This window comes from Morus notabilis, unplaced genomic scaffold (assembly GCF_000414095.1).
Source record: "Morus notabilis unplaced genomic scaffold, ASM41409v2 Scaffold207, whole genome shotgun sequence".
NCBI lineage: Eukaryota > Viridiplantae > Streptophyta > Magnoliopsida > Rosales > Moraceae > Morus > Morus notabilis.
The window spans coordinates 205928-227917 of record NW_010365952.1 but is presented as its reverse complement, the minus strand read 5'-3'; the positions used below and the strand labels follow the sequence as shown (position 1 = coordinate 227917).

At 37.3% G+C, this 21990-nt stretch overlaps 2 protein-coding genes across 2 annotated transcripts; both read right to left on the bottom strand.

The window, feature by feature from the left end:
* Nucleotides 1-5277: 5277 nt before the first annotated feature.
* Nucleotides 5278-7655, bottom strand: LOC21391228 (probable E3 ubiquitin-protein ligase RHA4A). The gene is made up of 3 exons (XM_010108974.2): nucleotides 7401-7655; nucleotides 6702-6787; nucleotides 5278-5732 (listed from the first exon to the last, which is right to left on the bottom strand). The coding sequence occupies exons 1-3, from the start codon at nucleotides 7626-7628 to the stop codon at nucleotides 5390-5392; spliced, it is 657 nt and encodes a 218-aa protein (XP_010107276.1). The 5' UTR covers nucleotides 7629-7655; the 3' UTR covers nucleotides 5278-5389.
* A 3826-nt stretch (nucleotides 7656-11481) lies between these two features.
* On the bottom strand, nucleotides 11482-14227 carry LOC21391227 (30S ribosomal protein S6 alpha, chloroplastic). The gene is made up of 2 exons (XM_010108973.2): nucleotides 13799-14227; nucleotides 11482-11995 (listed from the first exon to the last, which is right to left on the bottom strand). The coding sequence occupies exons 1-2, from the start codon at nucleotides 14186-14188 to the stop codon at nucleotides 11756-11758; spliced, it is 630 nt and encodes a 209-aa protein (XP_010107275.1). The 5' UTR covers nucleotides 14189-14227; the 3' UTR covers nucleotides 11482-11755.
* Between the last annotated feature and the right edge of the window lie 7763 nt (nucleotides 14228-21990).

Sequence of the window (21990 nt, the reverse complement as noted above, 5' to 3'; positions counted from 1 at the left end):
TTTATAAGTCCCTCCAACATTGATATCGCCCTTGCATTAGTTGTAGCATTATCTAAGGTGATAGAGATAATGCGGTCTCGTATACCAAAATCTTGATAACACTAACAAGTCTCTTAACAATATTGTCGGCATTATGTGAACAATCAATAAGTCTAAAACTAATAATTCTTTTTTGCATATTCCATTTAGAGTCTAAATAATGTGCAACTACGCTCAAATAATCTTGATTCTCCCTACCACTCCAAATATCAGAGGTTAATGCAATTGAAAATTTTAATGCACCTATTTCAGCTATTAATGCAAGACGCATTTTCTCATAGTATGTAATCATATCACTCCTAGTAGTAGTTCTAGAAACTTTTTGAAATTGAGGACAATATGCACGTTGAATATGCGCTTCATAATGTGGGTTATCACCAAGGTTAATAGGTAAATCTAAAGCAGAAATAAATCGACATAAAGATTCCCTAGCAACTTGAGGATTATAGGACCAAGTACTTACCGAACCATCTGGGTTTAATTGAAGTTGAGTTTGTGTAGGCTCCGTCCTGGCTTGATGTAGTCTAGCGCATTTAACTCCGTGATCTCTCAAGTGTCGAGTTTCACTCATAGAATTTGCTGTCAACACTTTTTTACAATATATACATGTAGCTAATTTTATTTTCTTACCTCCAGAGTCAATTTTCTCTTGTGTAGTGAAGTATTTCTAACATTCTGCACGTTGTCTCGAATGTTTTGTTGTCGTTGATGATGTTGAACCACTTGAGCCCGTCGGCATTTCTGAGGGTTGATTCGGTTAAATATTGATATTTTGTGGCATGTCACCTACTTGGTCACCCGTCTCCCTGGTCACCCGTCTCCATTTGTTGAATTGTTGCTTCCTTAATGTCTTGATCATCCACTCCATAGTAGTCAACACCATCAAGACCATACCTATACATATTTAGTTCCATTTTCTATTGAAGTAGAGACTAGAGTAGAGATTAGAGAATCACAAACTTTTTTTTTTGAACAAAAATGAAATAACAAAATTGAGAGAATTAATGAGTGAGAATTGAGAGTTGAGAAAAAATTAGAGAATGAGAAGAGAATAGAGAGAGTGAAAATTGTGTTGTATGAAAAAAATGGATTAATAGAGGGAGTATTTATAGACAAGATTTAAAAATTTTAAAGGGAGAAAAAAAATGAAAAAAAAAAAAATTTGGCAAAAGGCTGCAGCCTGCAACCCTTTGCCAAGCTATAAAACTCACTGCCTCATGGCAATGAGTCATCCGACCCAACGATAATATTACCGTTGGGTAGGCTTGGCTTTGGGCCCTTGGCCCAAAAAAATAAAAAATAAAAAAAATTTGGCAGACCCTCTGCCAAGCTATTAGACTCACTGCCTCACAGCAGTGAGTCAGCCCACCCAATGGTAATATTACCATTGGGTAGGCTTGGCTTTGGACCCTTGGCCTAAAAAAATAAAATAAAAAATAAAAAATAAAAAAATTTGGTAGAGGGCTGCAACCTGCAGCCCTCTGCCAAGAAGGCCATTACCCATTAGACTCACTGCCTCACGGCAGTGAGTCAGCCCACCCAACGGTAATATTACCATTGGGTAGGCTTGGCTTTGGGCCGTTGGCCCAAAAAAATAAAAAAAAAATATATATAAAAAAAAATTTTGACAGAGGGCTGCAACCTACAGCCCTCTGCCAAGAAGGCCATTAGACTCACTGCCTCACGGCAATGAGTCAGTCCACCCAATGGTAATATTACCGTTGGGTAGGGCTTGGCCTTGGGCCTTGGCCCAAAAAATAAAAAATTTTTGCAGAGGGCTGCAGCCTGCAGCCCTCTGCCAAGAAGGCTATGAGTCAGCCCACCCAACGATAATATTACCGTTGGGCAGGCTTGGCCTTGGGCCAAAAGACCCAAAAAAGAAAAAAAAATTGGGCAGCCTAGGCCTTAGGCCGAAAGACCCAAAAAAAAACAAAATTCAGGCTATTTGGGCTCTCCGGGCCGGGCTCGGGCCGCCTGCGGGCCTGGAATTACGGCCCAGCCCGGCCCTACACTTGGGCCGGGCCGGACTCGGGCTTGTACGGATTTGGGCCGAGCCCCGGGCCCACAGTAACGGGCTTCAGGCCGCCCCGTCTGACCCAGCCCAAATTTTCAGCACTAATTCCAGCATGCTTGGGGCTGGGCCTAACCATATTAGCAAGATTGGAGTTGAGACAGGGACTTTCAGCGCAAATTCCAACATTAGTGGGGGGGACAGGGATGTCTAATGTAAAGTCTAGAGAGATTAGAGCTGGGTCTACAAAGATCAGTATGACTAAGGTGGAATTGGGTGTAGAAATAGGGGTTTCACGATGTGATTTGCGTGAGGGAGATTGGGTTTTGCAATCTGATCAGAGTGAGAGAGTTGGGGTTTTGCGATTTGGACACGTAGTCAATCCAAAGAATTTGCTCAGGGAAAGAAATGTGGCAGACAATGTTCTTGATGAAGTATTGAGTCGGCGACAATGTGGGTTGGAGATGTCGGTGTTCATTGGCAAAGACCCGGATGGCTGGATATTTGGAGCAGAAGATTTTTTGCAGTTAACGGATATTCTGATTGTGAAAAACTCTTGGCATCCGGAGTGGCTATGGAGGGCGATGAATTGACTTGGTATCAATGGGAGGACAACCCTCAACCATTTTTTAGTTGGAATGAATTCAAGGCTCGTCTACTAACGCACTTTCGATCAATGGAAGAAAAGCCCTTACATGAGAAATTCGTAGATAATCAACAAGATGCTACCATGGCTAATTGCAGACAAAAATTTGAGGTGTTTGTTGCATCTTGGAAAATTGGTTTGCCGATGGGAAAGGCGAACAAAGGTGTTGCAGATGAAGAGGATTCTCCACTCGAAAATAAAGACGATGGGCTTGAAGAATTGTGGAATGAAAGGGCCAAGTCATTGTAGCTTCTTCATCTGTTGAACAAGAACGAGGAGTTAAAGAAAGCTTTTTCTTGAAAAAGGTGGAGCATATGCTGCAACAAGATAAAGGTGGTCGCAGGCATATGTTTGTGGTACTTGACCTATTTGAGATGACTAGCCACGTCTTACACTGTTACAATGATGATTCTTGGGATGAGCTGATTGGCTACGTTGACTCCCAAATGGTTCTCAATCGTTGCTGCAAAAAAAGGTGTGAAGTAGGAAAAATTAAGAAGTCAACAGGAAAATTTGAAGCAAGTTCTGTACAAAACATCCCATTCGTCGTTCCAAGATCCAAGCTCATCAACATAAGAAGGGAGTGGAGTCACACGGTTGTGATTTCTTAACATACACCTTTAGGACAAGGTGTCTTTTGGGTGGGCAGTAATGATAGCGACTGGAAATTAGTTGGTTAAGTGATTGTTTAGTTGTTGCTACCTCATCAACCATCCTACATCATCCAGTTTATGAGGATATGCTCGAGTAACCGTCATGCTACATGTGGACAGGAAATAGAGAATTTGGATCCGAGGAGGAGCCTGGAAATCACTAACTCTTTCACTTGGGGAATAAGGAAATCACAATGTCAGTAATCCCACGAGGTATGGATTACAAATGAGGGAGGCAAGAGGTCACATATGGAAGGAAATGAGAAGAATGGAAAGGAAAACGTGGGTTGGACAATTACACCTACGGGGGACGGTTACTCAAGAGAAATGACCTATAAATACAAAAAGAGGAGACGAGTGAGAGGTTCGAACTCTCACTCTCAGAAGAGACTTTATTTTCTTTTCCTTACTTACCATGAATGTAAAGAGAGCATGTAAGAGAGAATTCATGTATTAATCTCAGAAATTTAATGAAAATCATAGTGGATGTGGGCCATATTGGGTCGAATCACTCTAAATTCTTGAATTATCTCTTTATTTTCACTTTAATTAATTCGTTGATGGTATTCTAATCTTTTAGAATCGGATCTGAATCTAGAGGTTCGGTTCCTCTGAAGATGGTCATTTTTTGCCGTCAACAGAAGTAAAAGTATTAAAGTCCATTTATTTATTTACCTTTTTTATTATTTTAAAAACATCATTGTGAATTGAACGCCAAAATTACATACACATTTTTGTGTAGATTTTTCAGTCATCTCTTTGTTCTCATAAAAATTCTATCACAAGGACATGTATTCTCAATTCCTCCCACAGAATGAGTAATTTTCACCTTCACATCATTTATCTGGAAATTACATCAATTAATGAGCAGCATTGATTGAGGGGCTAGATATTTGTGTGTGTGTGTGTGTGTGTGTATATATATATATATTGATTTGGATACTAGTGAGCTAATGGGGCTAGATATTTGTGTGTGTGTGTGTGTGTGTGTATATATATATATATATTGATTTGGATACTAGTGAGCTAATTAATAATAATAATAATAATAATAATAATAATAACTAAATAAATATCTCCTTTCTGAGATAACCAATGGACAAGAATTGCATTAATACTGGTAGATGTGGTGTTTTGATAAAGGTACATTATCAAAGAAAGAACCTTTTTCTTTTTTTTCACCGGAAAACAGAAAAACATTTTAGTACTTGAAGATTTGCGTGCATTAACTCTTGAAGATCCCTATCCATTAGTCAAAATGATCATTAAAATAGTTGAAGATCATAAGCAAAGTAACAAACATGACCAAGGAAATCTTTGGGTTTGGAGTGTGATATTATTCATCGTGATCACTCATTAAAGAGAGACATTTTACACACACACACACACACACGTTGGACTATTTATAAAGCTGCTACCTTTAGCCTCCAAGGAATTAAGTTGAGAAGCTTTGCTCTTTCTTATTTTTCTATATTTCCTTTCTAAAAATTAAAATAATAAGAATAATAGAAATTAATATACATGATACATATGTATGTATGTATGCGCGCGCGCGCGCGCGTGTGTGTGTATATATGTATGTATGTATATAGTGTGTGTGTTTGTGTAATATATACTGAACCAATAGTTGGTAGTCTGGTTTCGCCATTGATACTTTGTTCATGTCTTCGGAGGTTGCTACCAGAGGTGTAGAAGCTAATAGGGGTTTGATGAAACTTCCACTTATACAGCAAGAAAACAAGAAAAAAAAAAAAAAAAAAAAAAAAAAAAAAAAAAAAAGGAAAGGACAAATTACTATTTACAAGATCTGATGTAATAGACAATAAGAGATGACATTCATTTTCAATATCTGACTTTGCAGACATATTTAGATGAAGGATCTGTGATCTACAAAACTGAATACCCCCGGAATCGGATAGGTTGCCGGCGAAAATTGTAGCAAGAAAAGATGTTGTCTAATACTCATTTCGTACAGGCATTCATGCAGCAAAGAAATTAATGCCTTCTCAATTATTCCAAAAAAAAAACACAAAAAACATGTCAATTTGCCTCATGTGCATGTGTTTGGACATAGATAACAACTGATCCTGGCTCGGAAATCGGCATCGTACTCTCAATGTCGGAATGATTGGACAACTGAGATAACCTGGTACCACTACCTGACGGTGCGGGTGGCTCGGAGATGATGCTAGGCGGCGGGGGCATCGGATAAGGGTGAACGTCGAGTTTGGGTGCAGCGGGAAGGACTGAGCATCTACAAAGTGGGCAAGTTGTGTTTGTGTGCAGCCAAAGATGTATGCAGTCTATGTGGAAAATGTGTTTGCATGATGGGACTTGGAGCAACTCCTCTTTCACCACAAACTCTCCCAAGCAAACACAGCATCTGATCCAATAATCAATTAACAAATCCTATCGTTAATTAGCTTGTCAATTTGGCAATGTAAGTGAAAAGTTGGAGAATAGTATTCGTTGCTTAAAAATACCTACCAATAGAGCTATGTTTGCAACCGTTGAATATGCAAGATCAGATTATTTTTTATTGATGTTATTTTGACTCGTAAAAAATTGAAAAAAATGCACTATTGGTAGGTCATTTCTGACGTAGAAAGCTCTGAAGATAAGAATTCTACTATCAAACGAAAACACAAAGCAAAAACTCCTGAAAAGTATTGGCCAAACAAGCACAAAATGCAGTGATTTCATTATTTTCTCCTTATCCACTTGAGTAGGACTTGACACAAACTAAAACACTTCAATTGAAGAATCTTGAAAAGTTGATGTACACAAATCATGTATTAATTTTTATTTTTCAACTTTATTAATGTTTGTCACCTCCCTAGATGTCATTTCTAACATATCTACTTCCTTATCGCTGTCTCTCAAAATCCCACTTTTTTTTTAATAGAAAATAGTGGATGTCATGAAAGATTCGGACATGTGGAAAAGAACATGATAAGTTGTGCCTAACTAGCTACTTCTTTAAGGACCATCACTGGTTGCAAAAGAATAAGTCCCAACAAGATCTTGGGGAATTTTCTGTGTAGTCCCCTGATAAGGGTCTAGGAGTTCATGGTGGAAAATCAACTTTTTCTTAGTGGTCAAATATATATTTTTCATTGAAACTAGCCCTTTTCAACTTCCACCCGGCGTTTTGTGATATATATATATATATATATATATATGTGTGTGTGTGACACTATTTTGTGCACATGTATGTAGGGCATGATTGATAATGGACCACGGTAATGTTTCCAAAAAAAAGACCGTAAAAACAAACTTTTTGAGCACCAAAAGTAAATGGGAAAGAATATTGGAAAGTGGAACATTAAAGAAATTAGAAAGAATAACTTACTGAGAATCCCTTTTCCTCAATTCCTCATCAAATAAAACTATCGGAAGCTCATCTTTGAGCTCCACCTTCAAATCAAACTGACAAGGCTATACACAATATATAGGTACAAAAATAAAATTAGACAAAAGAGAGAAGCTGAATATTCAATTTCATTAATTAATCAAGTCTCAATTACAATGACAAACTCTACCCAATTTATGGGAAGTAAATAACAAGAAAAGTAAGCTAACAAATAATTGAAACTATCTAATTCTCGCTAATATGAAACTTACTGAAATAGTTTTGAGAAAACTTACTAAACCTATTATAAAATATTAGGAATTTAAACTTAAAACTCCTTTTGTATGTGTATTCTTCTTGTTCCTCATCAACGGAGTTATGTAAATTAATAATTAAGCTGCTGTATATATAAGCATGCATGTATGATATTTAAAGTTGATCAGCAAGTGAAATGTACACAATTGAGGAATATGCACGATATATATGCATAGAATATATATAAATATATGTATATATCTATCTATCTATATACTCATACATGCATATACATGTCACATGTGCATATATGTTATGAAAGACTGACTGCTGATCTTTTTGTTTCTACTTTTGTTTTGCATGCACAATATACTTATATGCCTATATTAACACAAAACAAGAGAGAGAGAGAGAGAGAGAGAGAGAGAGAGGTATTACTATTACCGAGGAAACATATGTAGTAGTTTGATGAGATCTTCTTGGACGTGGGAGTGGAGGGAAAGAAATACTAGTACTGTTGGAAGCCCTTCTTTTAAGATAAAACAAGTAAAACAAGAGAAAGAGAATGATGGAGAAGAGGATAGGAATTGAGAATATGAAGGCCTGATAAAGCTTTAGTTGAAGTGCTTGTGGATAAAGGTGAGGAGGAGTTGGAGATTGAGGAACACCCATGATGTTGATGATGATGATCAGTACTAGAGATACAGTACTACTCAAGCAGATTTTTGTTCCTCTTATATATATATATATATATGTATGTATATGTATATATGTAGAACAAGTACAAAGGGCAAAGTTGAGTGCTGTTTTTTTCGTGGAGACCTAGAACTTTGTGATGAGATAGTTTCAGAGAGACAAACTAGAGATTACTTTGCCCAAAAAGAGATGATAGGAGATTTGGAAAGGCCCTTATTCACTGTGATTATGGGGAGTGAGAGATTAGATAACCTCTCTTGGTTATTGAGAGAGAGAGAGAGAGAGAGAGAGAGAGAGAGAGAGAGAGAGAGAGAGAGAGAGAGAGAGAGAGAGAGAGAGAGAGGAGGGAAAATAAAATGTTCTTTTGAAGGGTGGGGAATAAAGAAATAAACCTTAAACTTTTGCCTCTGGGATTGTGAAGAAGAAGAAGTGCTACTTAATTAATTAAAAAAAAAGGCAGATGAGAAGATTTTTATTAATTTATGTTTTATATTTCCATAATGGTCTGAAAAGAGGGTGTGAGGGATACTTAATCATTCGTTTTAGATTGGGGAAAGAGCATATTAATAATGTTAACTTTGTTGCTAATAAAATAGAAAGCCGGCAACAATGAGCGTTGGAAATAAAATTACATGATGGTATATATTCCCTCTTTTTCAATGATGGGACAAGCCCATCTCTCTCCACTAAAGCATGGGCCCCTCATCTTGCACTGAGGCCCATTTGTCTTCGTTCTCCAACCATGGGCCCAAACATCATCATCAAATATCCTCCCAATGCTAAGATCAGAATGTTGCTCAAACTGCTCAATTCATTACTTGGATGATAAGTAATGAGTGATTGTTTTGGTAGATATGTTATGAAAAAGCAACTGATGAACTTTCTAACTTACTGCAACTTTGCTTCTTTCGCTAACTGTTATAATTGTCCTTTTCTCAAACAATTCTGTTACATTGGTAAAATACAGATTTAAAACATTAAATCACATTAGAAACATATTATATTAGAAGAAAATAAGATAATTTAACATAACTTGATGAAAATCTAACGACTACGTTTTCTTTTCTTGAGATGAGAGATGGAACTTTTGCTATTGGATCCAATCAATAGTTAAGTTGGCAGGTCAAAGACCTAACAAAAACCCTTCAAAAAGATCTACATTTCTAGCATGTACTAATACATACCTTTGTCCATCAAGAACATTGAGGCCCATATGTATGATTAGGCATGCTTCCTCAGCAATGGTTTTGCAGACTGTTGTTATTGCTTTAGATCATGTAAATCTTCTCTTCTTAGTTATAAATTTACCATTCTCTTTTTTTTTTTTGGGTCTAATCATGCACTCTAATGCAGTGGGAAATGAAATAGTACAACACCATAGTACATACTGAAACAAAGTAGTGATGACAATTAAGTGTGACATATAATATTTACAAGCCATCCCAAGTAGGCTATTCTAAGCAAATCTTGAAGAATCTTTTTTCTATTATTTATTTAAAATATAATCAAGGAACTTATGCTTTGTTGGAAATGATAGATAGAATTCCCACAAGAAGTTATTTAGACCACCCTTTGTCTCACTAAAATGGAAAAGAAAAAATCTTTTTTTTTTTTTTTTTTGGTGGCTCCAGCCTCCGGGCATTACCAAAAAGTGATATTGGTGCTTTTACTCTCAACTTTTCATCATTACATAAACAAGGGATTGACAACAGAGCATTACTGAGGCCTAGGCATGCCCACATGGTTTTATTCATGCCTTGGACTGTTTTTTATATTTAAAGCACATTTCCAATATTGCAATCCCATTAGCAAATTCATGCCCTTAAGATGCTCTGCAGATCATGATATTTAGCCGTTAAATACTGCATTTTAAGATCTCATTAGGATTAATTAGACTTAACAGATTAGTGATGCTCTTTTTTCTTCTGCATGGAGCTATTTTAATTAGTTCACTAATTATTTAAATTAGGCCACTTAATTAAACATGACAAACACTAACTTTGAAATAGAGAATTTCAGACCAACTTTCAAGGTTCCTTACTATTCTATTCTTCTTTTTGTTGTGATTTTATTTATTTTATGATCATACAAGGTACATATTTACTTTACCCCATCTTTTTTATTTTTTTCCTGTTGTTACTTTTTTTATTATTGGATTTTATTGTTGTTACTTTTTCTCTGGGTGCAGTTTGATTTGGAGTGATGTCCCTTACTGAAATTGACGAGATCTTACTATTGTTGGTGGATCATCAAGAAAAGTTCTTCTGCACTTTGTCATAGAGTGGACATGGGATCAGATCTCAATCTTCACCACTCAAAACAGATTCTCTACCTATTAAAAAACAATTCTCATTTCCTCTCTATGGAAATTTTTCTGGTACGTAATTAAGTTTTTCTAATCATTGTATCTGCGTACTTTTTAATTTTTATGTGAACTTATATAAATTTAACGGACAAAAAATTTAAATATATTAATTTATCAAAAAATGTCTCATATATATATATGAACTTATATATTCCTAGTAATTCCTAGTAATTCTTTAGCAGTTGTGGAATCTGTATTTGACAAGTGAAAAGATGAGTGATTTGTAAAAGGTGGCGGCTGAGAAATATGATGTAATTTGTAAAAGTTGCTTACAAGCAAAGTTGGAGAAAGAGAGGCTCAAAACTAGAAGGTTTTTTTTTTTTTTTTAATGATTAATAACTAATTACTAATATGCACTTACTTTGTTATTGCTCTCCAAGAAGGATTTGATGCATAAATCTCTAACTTCGAAACAACCTGCATATCTGTTTATCCATCTTGTTTTTAAAACTTTTAATGTTGTGGCTTTTTTTTTTAATCCTTTTGTCATAATGGACGATGACTAACCTGTCAGGCAAATAGAAAAGAGAAAAAAGAAATAAATAAATCATATAGTTGGGTTTCAGTTCTCGTCAGAAAGCAAGATCCAACTACAATGCAGCAAAAAGCACTGGTAAAGTACAAATTTTAACAATGAAACGAGCATAATGCATACAGAAAAGAAAGCATTTACTTTACTCTATTGAACAGAACTTGGGTTGATATTTATGTAATTCTACTCATGAAAACTGTGATACATGCAAAATTTTTGGGGTGCATCATGCAGCCTAATCTTCAGCCTTAGATGATGAAAACAAAAAGGATATCAGCTATTTTTTTTTTAAAAAAAAAGTTATATCTCAACTGCCCAGATCGTTTTTTCGTCGTCCAAAGAAGATGAAAACAAAAAACGATATCAGCTATTAAAAAAAAGTTACATTTCAACGGCCCAAATCGCTTTTTCGTCGTCCAATAACTAAAATTCGGCTACATGGTACATCCAAAAAAAAAAAAAAAAAAGATGCACCATAACTTCTTCCAATACCTTTATCTTTTTTTGGTGATTTCCAATACCTTTACCTTGAGAAACGTTTGAGAGAACGACACGCCCACAAGAATAACACCACTATAATTCTTTTTCTACCTTACCAATATAGTTTTCTGGCCACTTTCCTAGCAGTGGGAGAAGAAAGCTAGCTTTTTCTTATCCAACTTACAGAAGGAAAATCCCAAATAATTAAGAGCCAATTCGTAGGAAAAAAAAAGTTCCCCAATAGTGTGCCACTGTTAAAAGGACAAATGTCACCTTCAGACCATTGACATATTAGTTACAAAGTGGACAGAAAACGATAGTCATTTCCTTCCAATCTAATTATTATTATCTTACTGTCTAGATATGAAACCTTGGAGAACAGAAAATAGTGGAATTAAACAGGATCCAAAAGACATGAAGGGGAAATTGGAGATTGACCCATTAGTCTTCTGTACTTGGGTGGATCATGATTACTCTTACAGTTCGGGTTATTATTCAGATGAATATACATTTCCATCAAACCATGAAACAAGGACAAGCTTGATGATTTTTGCATGTTTTTGTCCTATTCATTAATTCAAAGATGTTACAAAAACGAATTGAATATGAATTATAAGGGAATGAAAATCAGATCAAGAACATATGATATTACACAGTACATACAGGTGACTTCTCTTTTCCAAAAATTGTCTCTCTCTGAAAGCTACACAAGTGAATTGAACTAAACTAGTACTTCCTCTTCCTTATCTTCAAACTCATTGATCGGATGACATCATCGTCAGCTTTCAGCATCTCTTCTAGAGGTCCGATGGATTCGGGTTTAGTAAAGTAGGTGAAGAGGAGATAGATACCGTCCAAGTAGGTATTAGTCTCACCGGCTCTGTTCTTCTTCTTAATGCTATAGGCCAGTGGAATCACTCCTCTGTTGAAGACCTCCACGTACATGCCCCCTCCAGCAACAAGCAACTGCGAAATTCAGATCATTAGCGAAGATGCCAAAATTTGTTATTTAAGACGTATCATGTATGTGTAGGTTCATAACTTTATTTTTTGCTGCTTTGACAACAATTTCCTAACGTCTTTTGTGCGGTTTCTAACTATGCACACAACCCTCTTTAAAAAGAAGTTTCAACTTCGGCAAGGGAAGACCTACAAACAAGTTTCACAACCTTGACCAAAAGAACTAAAGTTAGAATTACAAATGTAAGATAATTCATAAGTGAGTTTAACCAAATAACCAAGTGGTTATACGGTGGACAAGAAACACACAACTTGTAAATCCGTTCTGAACAAAAATCAAGGGACATTTGGGTGAACCGTGCAAAGGGTATATTGCCGCTTGGTTTTATTGGGGAATGCTGTAATTCTTACTGTTGAGAGCAATAAATTAAAATATCGAAGAACAATGAAGCACACACAAGATTTATAGCGGTTCACTTTCAATATGAGGCTACATCTACTTTTAGTCACTGCAGAATTTCACTGATAAAAAAGAATCACACATCTCAGGCCTCTCAGACTCTACATATTTCTATAAACTAATCCCAGAAACTGGTGCCCCCAATATTCTTATTAAAATTTTGATGGGCATAATGGCAATACTTAGGCTCCACCCACTCAACAAATTTATCTCAGTTTGGATATGACAGACGGTAGTTTGCCCTTCACAAAAGAAGGAAAACATAAGAGCTGGAGTAAAGTAAGTTCCACATCATTCTTCCAACTAAATGTTGTAATGATTCCACATTGAATTTAACAGGATGTCGTTGTAAACTATTGGCTGATGCTCACAGAGGAGATGGAATACCAGATTCAAACATGAGAGGAGGTATGGAGAACAAAAAGACTTTTCCAATCGAAAGAGACAACTAAGACAAACCCCCGTCTAGCAATTTCCCCAGAATCAACTTTTGCCTCCAATTCCATTAGCTAGGTTCGCAGCATGGAACAAGAGAATAACTATCACTGATGTTCATTTCTCACGCTTTAACCACGTAAAGTATAACGTAACACAATTCGCTACTCAATTTGTGAAAAGTAGACCACAGGCTACGTATATCCCACCACAAAATAAGGATTCCAAGTGTAGAAATCTAGAAACTTTTCAAAGGATCGTCGAACATAACAAAGAACAACAAATTATACGGTGCCTAAGTAGATACAGTTTGTGCACTATATTGATACATGGGAAAAGAAAAGCATATTTTTCGGCACAAAAATTTAGCAAATAAGGCATAATGTAGCAAAATAAACCGACTAGACAAACTGGTCACTATTCGGCATAATACAAGAAACTATCCCATCCTTTCTTTACCATTGTCAAATCAAATCAGAACAAATTTCAAAGCATATAATAAATAAAATAACTTCAAAAACACAATTCCCACCAGATAATCTTTGTTCTAAGTCTAACAATGTATCTCTGTCCACACAAGTTAAACCGCATAGGTTACTATTGGTTCCCAGTTCCCACAACTAAATGTTATTCTCAGTGTACATCTATCTACAAATGCATATAGAATAAACCCAAATATTTGGTTCCTAAATTACCAAAACAAAAACCTTGTTTTAGCTCCTAAAACTTTAAAATCAGGAAGGATAGCCCCTAAACTCGCTAAAAATTAAGTCGCTTTTTAAACAGAAAATTGATTTAAACGACACCAACAATGAAATTAAAAAACTTAAAAAACAAATTCCTCTTTTTCGTCGAATTTTCCAAGCAATTAAACACAATGTAATAATTAAAAAAAAAAAAAAAAGATATTTTACCTCTTCATACTTCTGGGTAAGGGCAAGTCGCTCTTCCTCGGACATGTCGGGCCTGAGAACGACCATGGTCTCGAACTGTCGGAGGCCAGGAGGGCACTCGGGCTCCTCCTTGTCCTCGACGGCGGCTAGGCCCGGCCCGGGCGGCGACGGCGGGTCCTCGTCCGACACGATCCCGCCCTCGAAGAAGGAGCCTGAGAAGTCGAGAGTCTGGGCTTTGACGACGGAAAGTCCTGTTCTGGTCTTGTTGGAGAGAAGGAGAAGGTTCGATTTTGCAGTGAAAGGCCTAAGGCTGTGAGAGAAGGATATAACGGCGGAAGAAGAAGAAGTGGATTTGGAGGAAAGTGAGGGAGAGGAAGGAGTGAGAGTGGAGGTGAGTGAAGAGGACGCCATTGTTGAGCTCTGAGTGAGTTCTTGGGGCCACTGAAGCTGTCTGTTTAACGAAAGTGGATCATATGGATAAGGAGACTCTGGTATGTCTGTGTGCGCACCACGGCGTAGGTTATCCGTACGATGCAAATGTCATGTCGTTTGGATACCAGATACCACATGTCGTTCGAAGAACATTAGAAAAAAGCAGCAAATGTGTATTCAAACGACATTCCGTTTTCATTGCAAACGACATGTCACTGTAATGATACAACGGCGTGTATTACGAAACTGAACTATTTCATTCAACTGAATAATGGTATACAAAAGGATATATATAGAAGATAGAAACAAACTTGCTCAGCAAGTTGTAACTTGCTCAGCTGTACATATACTTAACCATCTAACTAACTTCCTGAGCTGTACATATACTTCACAAACTAACTTGCTTAACTTTTCTAGCTAACTCTAATACTTCCCCGCAAGATGGACTGTGAATATCAAGCACAACCATCTTGGATAAAAGTGGAAACAACAAAGAAGCAGGTAAAGCTTTGGTAAACATGTCGGCAAGTTGATATTGGGAACGAATGGGCATAAGCCTGATGAACCCTTCAGCAACTTTATCGCGAACAAAGTGACAATCAATCTCAATATGCTTAGTCCTTTCATGAAAGATCAGATTAGAAGCAATATGCAGAGCAGCTTGATTGTCACAAAAAAGAAGAGCTAGTGCAGAAATATCAACACAAAAATCCTTTAACAATTGCCTGAGCCAAACCAACTCACTAGCAGTAGCAGCCAAAGCTCGATATTCTACCTCAGCAGAAGAACGTGAAATGGTTGTCTACTTCTTGGCTTTTCAAGACACCAAATAGTCTCTTATAAACACATAGAAGCTGGTAACAGACCTCCTTGAGTCCACACAAGAACCCCAGTCAGCATCGGAGAATGCCTTGAGTTGAAGGGTAGAAGCGGAAGAAAAGAACAACCCTTGACCAAGAGTGGCTTTAAGATACCGAAGAAGGTGATGGACAACTTGTAAATGAGGTGTCTGAGGCTGAGCTAAAAACTGACTTAGTTTATGAACAACAAATGTGATGTCAGGACGGGAAAGTGTGAGATACAAGAGACGACCAATGATGCGTCTATACTGGGACACATCAGTAAGAAGATCTCCATTAGTGGCATTGAGCTGAAGCTTAGGATCCATAGGGACTGAAACAAGTTTGCAAGCCAGAAAACCTGCATCTTCAAGTAACTGTAAGGTATATTGTCTTTGAGAGAAAACAAGCCCTTTGACAGACCTTGCAATTTCCAGGCCAAGAAAATACTTCAAAACCCCTAAGTCTTTGAGTTTGAACTGACATTGGAGGAAGCTTTTTAAAGAATTTATGACCGTGGTGCAAGGACCTGTGATGATAATATCATCCACATACACCAGTAATGCCACAAAAGAGGAACCTGAGCCTTTTGTGAACAACGAATAATCAGATTTGGATTGAACAAATCCAAACTGAATGAGTGCATGAGAAAATTTGGAATACCATTGCCTTGAAGCTTGCTTAAGGCCATAGATCGACTTGTGTAGCTTGCAAACCATTGGCCTGTCATGTGCAAGTCGCTCCCCCATAGTACCAAGACCCAAGGGAAGATCCATACAAACTTCTTCAAATAAGTCTCCATTAAGAAAGGCATTGTTTACATCTAATTGTACTAAATGCCAATCTTGACTTGTGGCAAGAGCTAAAAGCACTTTCACAGTAACTAGCTTGGCTACAGGAGAGAAAGTATCAAGAAAGTCCACACCTTCTTGTTGAGTGTAACCCTTAGCAACCAATCGTGCTTTGTACCGTTCAATAGAGCCATCAGATTTGTACTTTATTTTGTATATCCATTTGCAGCCAATGGTATGTTTCCCTATTGGTAAAGGAACAACCGACCAAGTATTGTTGAACTCCATTGCATCCAACTCAGCTTTCATGGCCTCTCTCCATTGCGGGAACTTAACTGCTTGATGATAGAATCTAGGTTCAAATTGAGAAGATACATTCATGACAAGATTTTGGTGAGACAAAGAAAAAGAATCATAGGACAAATATCGAGATAATGGATACAAAGTGGTACAAGTAGGCTGTTCTCAGTGAGACAACAAGTTACAGTAAAACTCTCTTAGATAAGAGGGAGGTTTAACAGCCCTTGTAGACTTTCTGAGTGGAACCACAACGGGTGATGATGAAACATCAGGCTGAGGTGAAGATGGGACAGTTGAAGAGGATGAAGATGAAGTGGTAATGGGAACCTCAAGAGATGGAATTGGCAGGACTAGGTCAGGGAAAGGATCAACTAAGATATCCTTAGCAATAACAGAATTAATGGGAAAAACCTCCTTATGAAAGACAACATCCCTGGAGACAAACACTTGCTTGGTTTGAATATCATACAACTTATAGCCTTTCACACCAACAGGATAACCAAGAAAAACACAAACCCGAGCTCTAGGTTGAAACTTTGTGCGATGAGCAGAAAGAGTAGAAGCAAAAGCAAGACAACCAAAAACCCGGAAGAAATGAATAGTCAATGGCAGTCTTATAGAGAGCCTCATAAGGAGTGTGATGTCTAAGTAATGGAGATGGTGTTCTATTGATCAGGAAAGCTGCAGTAAGAACACATTCATTCCAAAATTGAATAGGGACCCGTGATTGGAAATATAAAGCACGAGCAATATTCAACAAATGTTGATGTTTTCTTTCCACCACCGAATTCTGTTGTGGCTTGTCAACACAAGAGAACTGATGCAACACTCCTTTCTCATTAAAAAAATCAGTAAAAACCAACTCTTTAGCATTATCAGACCTGGAGCCCTTGATTTTAGCATTAAATTGAGTGGAAACCATATTGAAAAATTTGGGAATGATAGCAGTCACATCTGATTTGTACTTAAGTAAAAATGCCCAAGTAATGCAATCATCAACTAGAGTCAAGAAGTACATGTGTCCTGAATGTGCAGTCACATGATGTGGTCCCCAAATGTCACAGTGAATCAAATCAAATGGAAGTTGAGACATGTGATTATGAGAAACAAAAGACAATCTTCGTTGCTTAGCTAATGGGCATATATAACAAGGGTCGGCATTATTAAACTTTGAAATGTCACAATTCAAATGATTTTTCAAAATGTCTAATCTTTTGGAAAATAAATGGCCAAGTCTATTATGTCAAACATTGACAGAAACATTATTGACATATGCCGAAGAATTTGTACTCAAAAATCCCGCATCAAGAACATAAAGATCTTCAAGCTTGTCACCCCTGACAATCATCTTCCTGCTGTTGAGGTCCTGAATCATGAAGTGATGAGGAAAGAACTCAATTGTAAACTGTGTATCACTTGTAAGAGCACTCACAGAAAGCAAGTTAAACTTGAACTGTGGAACAAACAGAACATTCCTGAGCATCAACTTCGAATTCAATTTGACATCACCACTGAAACTGACAGGGATACTAGTATGGTTTGGCAAAGTAATTGAAGAATTCTGTATTGGACTCAGAGAAATAAACGCATTTGCATTTGAACAAATGTGCCTAGAAGCCCTCGAGTCAACTATCCATATCTTAGAGGAAGAAAAGATAGGATTTAGTGAGACAGAGGAGCATATACCTGTGGAATATGAAGCAGTGGAAACGTCTTGTTGCTTGTTGATGTTGACCGAGGAAGCCAAGTGATCAGACAACATTGTCATCAGTTATTGATATTGATTATTGTTGAGATTTTGGAAGAAATTGTCAATACCCCCATTTCCTTGGTAATTTTTAGCATCAGAACTGGATTGATCAGAAATTTGATTGGCAATAACATTTTGATTATTGTTGGGTTGCTGAGGATTCCTCTGTCGTGGTTTGAAACCAGGAGGGTATCCATGAAGCTTGTAGCACTTCTGAATGGTGTGGCCATGAAAATTACCGTGAGTACAGAACGGTCTATCTTTCTTTTGACCTCTATACCCCCCAAAATTAAGAGTATCAACATTAGTAAACTTCTTGGAATCGTCACTCCTGGCAGCAAAGGTCATATTGTTGACTGAATCAGCACTAACATTTGTATAAGCGCTAACATTCCTTTGACCCTCTTCTTGAGAAATTAGAGAAAATACTTTGTTTATAGCCGGGATAGGATCCATTAATAGAATTTGGCCGCTGACTTGAGAAAAAGAGTCGTGTAAACCCATGAGAAATGACATGATATATTCCATTTGGTAATACAAATTAAGTTGCTTGACTCCCCCACAGGTACACTTTCCACAATTACAAACTGGCCTATAATTGCTGAGTTCCTCCCATATGGTCTTCAGTTTTGTAAAATACACACTAACAGAATTTTGGTTCTGATTATGATATTTCAATTCACAACGCAACTGAAAGATTCTAGGTCCATTACTCTATTGAAATCGGTCCTTAAGATCAAGCCAAATCTCAGAAGCAGACTCAGAAAAAAATTATGCTAGCGGAAATCTCTTTCGACACAGAGTTTAAAATCCATGAAATGACAACATTATTATTTCTGATCCATGAGTGAAGGAGGTTCAAATCAGTACCTTCAGGTTTCTGAATGGATCCGTCAATAAATCCGAGCTTGTTCTTCACCAAAAGAGCAATTATCATCGCTCGACTCCAGGAGGCATAGTTATCTCCAATCAACTGTTGCGAGACAAGCACAAGACCAAGACTGTCAGAATGATGAAGGAAATACGGACTCAAAGGATCATCAATGGCGAACTTGCCAGATGCGGAGGTGGAATCGCCATATCTCGGAGTTCTCATGGAAATTGAAGAAGAAAATCAACCAAAAAGGGAAAATGAATGAACACTCAACAATCTTGAAGAAAATGTTGATGAAGAAGATCAAATTGTGAGTGAAATTGAATAACACTTAACAAATTTGTGAAAGAAGAACAACAATGGAATCGAGAAAAAATAATGAGCAACGAATTAGCGCTCTGATACCATATTATGAAACTGAACTGTTTCATTCAACTGAATAATGGTATACAAAAGGATATATATACAGGATAGAAACAAACTTGCTGAGCAAGCTGTAACTTGCTGAGCTGTACATATACTTAACCATGTAACTAACTTGCTGAGCTGTACATATACTTAACAAACTAACTAACCTGCTTAACTTATCTAGCTAACTCTAATAGCGTGTCGTCCTGATCAGTGCTGGAACTTCGGGTCGGCGGGCTACCTGAAGCTTGAATTTTTTCAGACTCGGGCGGGCAAGCCCATTTCCTGCCCACCCAAGCAAGATTTTCGGGTTCGGGCTCGAGCAGCCCGAATTTAACATGTCCACGCTTGCCAGTCGCCGTCTAACCACCGTATACCGCCATCCGCCGGGATTTTTTTGAATTTTTCTGACCATGCCCGAATTGCCCGACCCGAAAAATGCCCGAAAATTCGGTGTGCCCGAAGTGCCCGAAAAATGCCCGAACCCGCTGCCCGAATCACTCAAACGGCTATTTTTTAAAATTTTGCCCGAATTTTTCCCGCCTGCCCGAACTGCCCGAGGTGCCCGAATACCCGAAAACGGCTAGTTTTTTGAATTTTTACCCGAATTATGCCTAAAACCTGACCTGCCCGAGTTGCCTGAATACCCGAAAACGGCTAGTTTTTTGAAACCCGCCTGCCCGAACTGCCCGAGGTGCCCGAATACCCGAAAACGGCTAGTTTTTTGAATTTTTACCCGAATTATGCCTAAAACCTGACCTGCCCGAGTTGCCTGAATACCCGAAAACGGCTAGTTTTTTGAAATTTGCCCGAAAACCCGACTTGCCCGAGGTTGCCTGACTGCCCGACTGCCCGAATTTCAAAAAATAGCCGTTTATCCCTTTTTTTTTTAAAAAAATCATTTTTTAATCCCAAAATTTCCCTATAAATACCCCCCACCCCCCACATATTTTTCTCACTCAAACTCTCTCAATCCCTCTCAATCTCTCTCAATTTCTCTCAATCTCTCTCAATCTCTTTCAAGTTCTCTCAATCTCTCTCACAATTTTTCTAAAGCTCTCTCTCTAGTGTCTATCAAATTCATCTTATTTTTTTATAATGGATCCTTTTGGTTATAGTGGTATTCCCGTTGATGCCCAACACAATGTAGAAGAAGGGCAATTTCCCACTAATGAGTTTGTTACGCAGCAAATGCAATCTACTAACCCAAGCCATGGTGGACGTAGTGGAGGTCGTGGTCGCAATAGTGGGCGTGGAGAAGCGGCGGCGAGTGCGACTGCGTCTGCGTCGGCAAGTGTTGCAACCTCCAGGAGAAAATGCAAGCGTACCTCGACAGTTTGGGATCACTTCGACATAATTGACGAGGTGGATAATGAAGGTAACACTAAACATATAGCTCAGTGTAAATATTGTTTATCTAAATTACAAGGTGATACTATTCACGGCACCACACACTTGAGACGACACTCTGAAAAGTGTCTTCAAAAGCTTAGCCAATCTAGTGGACCCGAACTCCGCCAAACACAATTATCTTTTGATCGCGCAACCGGTGGTCTAACCACTTGGAAATACGATCCGCAAGAAGATCGTATGGAAGTTGCGCGAATGATAGCTGCTTTAGATCAACCACTTAGTTTTGTAGAGCATCCTAATTGGCAACGATATATTAAGGTTGTACACAATCCTAATGCACAGTTCACTTCAAAAACTACTCTTAGGAAAGATTTATTAAAATTATTTAAAAAAGAAAAAGATGCATTAATAAACCTTTTACACTCGACTAGCGGGTGCGTTGCGTTAACGGCAGATATTTGGTCTGCCATTGCCCATAAAGATTATTTAGCTGTAACCGGACATTACTTTAAAGGATTTGATTTAGATAAGAGAATATTAGGTTTTAAATGTGTTCTAGGATCACATAGCGCAGATTTAATATATAACACGATTTTAAATGTAATTGATGAATTTAGTTTAAGAGATAAAGTAATGGCTATAACATTAGATAATGCTAGTGCCAATACAAAAGCAATTGAATTTTTTGAAAATGATTTAAGTCTATTCGGTGACGGTACTATTTTCCACCAACGTTGTGCATGTCATGTAATCAATTTAATAGTTAAATCCGGTTTAAAAGAAATGGGTAATCACATTAAAAGAATTAGATATAGTCTTGCATGGATTCAAGGTAGTAACCAAAGACAAGAAGATTGGTTTAGGTTTTTACAAGCATTAAATATACCTCCTAGAGCATTAGCGTTAGATATGCCTATAAGATGGAACTCAACTTATATTATGCTTCAACAATGCATCCCTTATAAGGATGCTATAACAAACTATATGTGTGCAAAATTAGGAGTAGGACATATAGATGAATTTGATTGGCAAATTGCCGAAGTTTTGTATCAATTTTTAGGTAGGTTTCATGAAGTTACTCTAAAACTTAGTGGAACATACTACCCAACATCACCTTTAGCTTTAGGAGAACTTTTAAGAATTAGTATTTTATTTCACGAATATAGGGAGGACCCAATCTTAGGAGTTCCTGTTCATTCTATGGAAAAAAAATTTTAAAAATATTGGTCTAAGTTACCTTTGTTATATGGTTTAGGTACAATTTTTTATCCTAGATTAAAATTAGACGGATTAAAAAGTGGTTTAGAAAACGTATGTGAATTTTTAGGCATCACTTATACGGACCAATTTTCAATAATAAAGGCAAAAATATATGAGATCTATAGTAAATATGAGATTAGGTTTAGAAGCACAAACTCTAGAGTACAGGAACCACAACAACAGGATGAAAACCCGCATTCATTCTT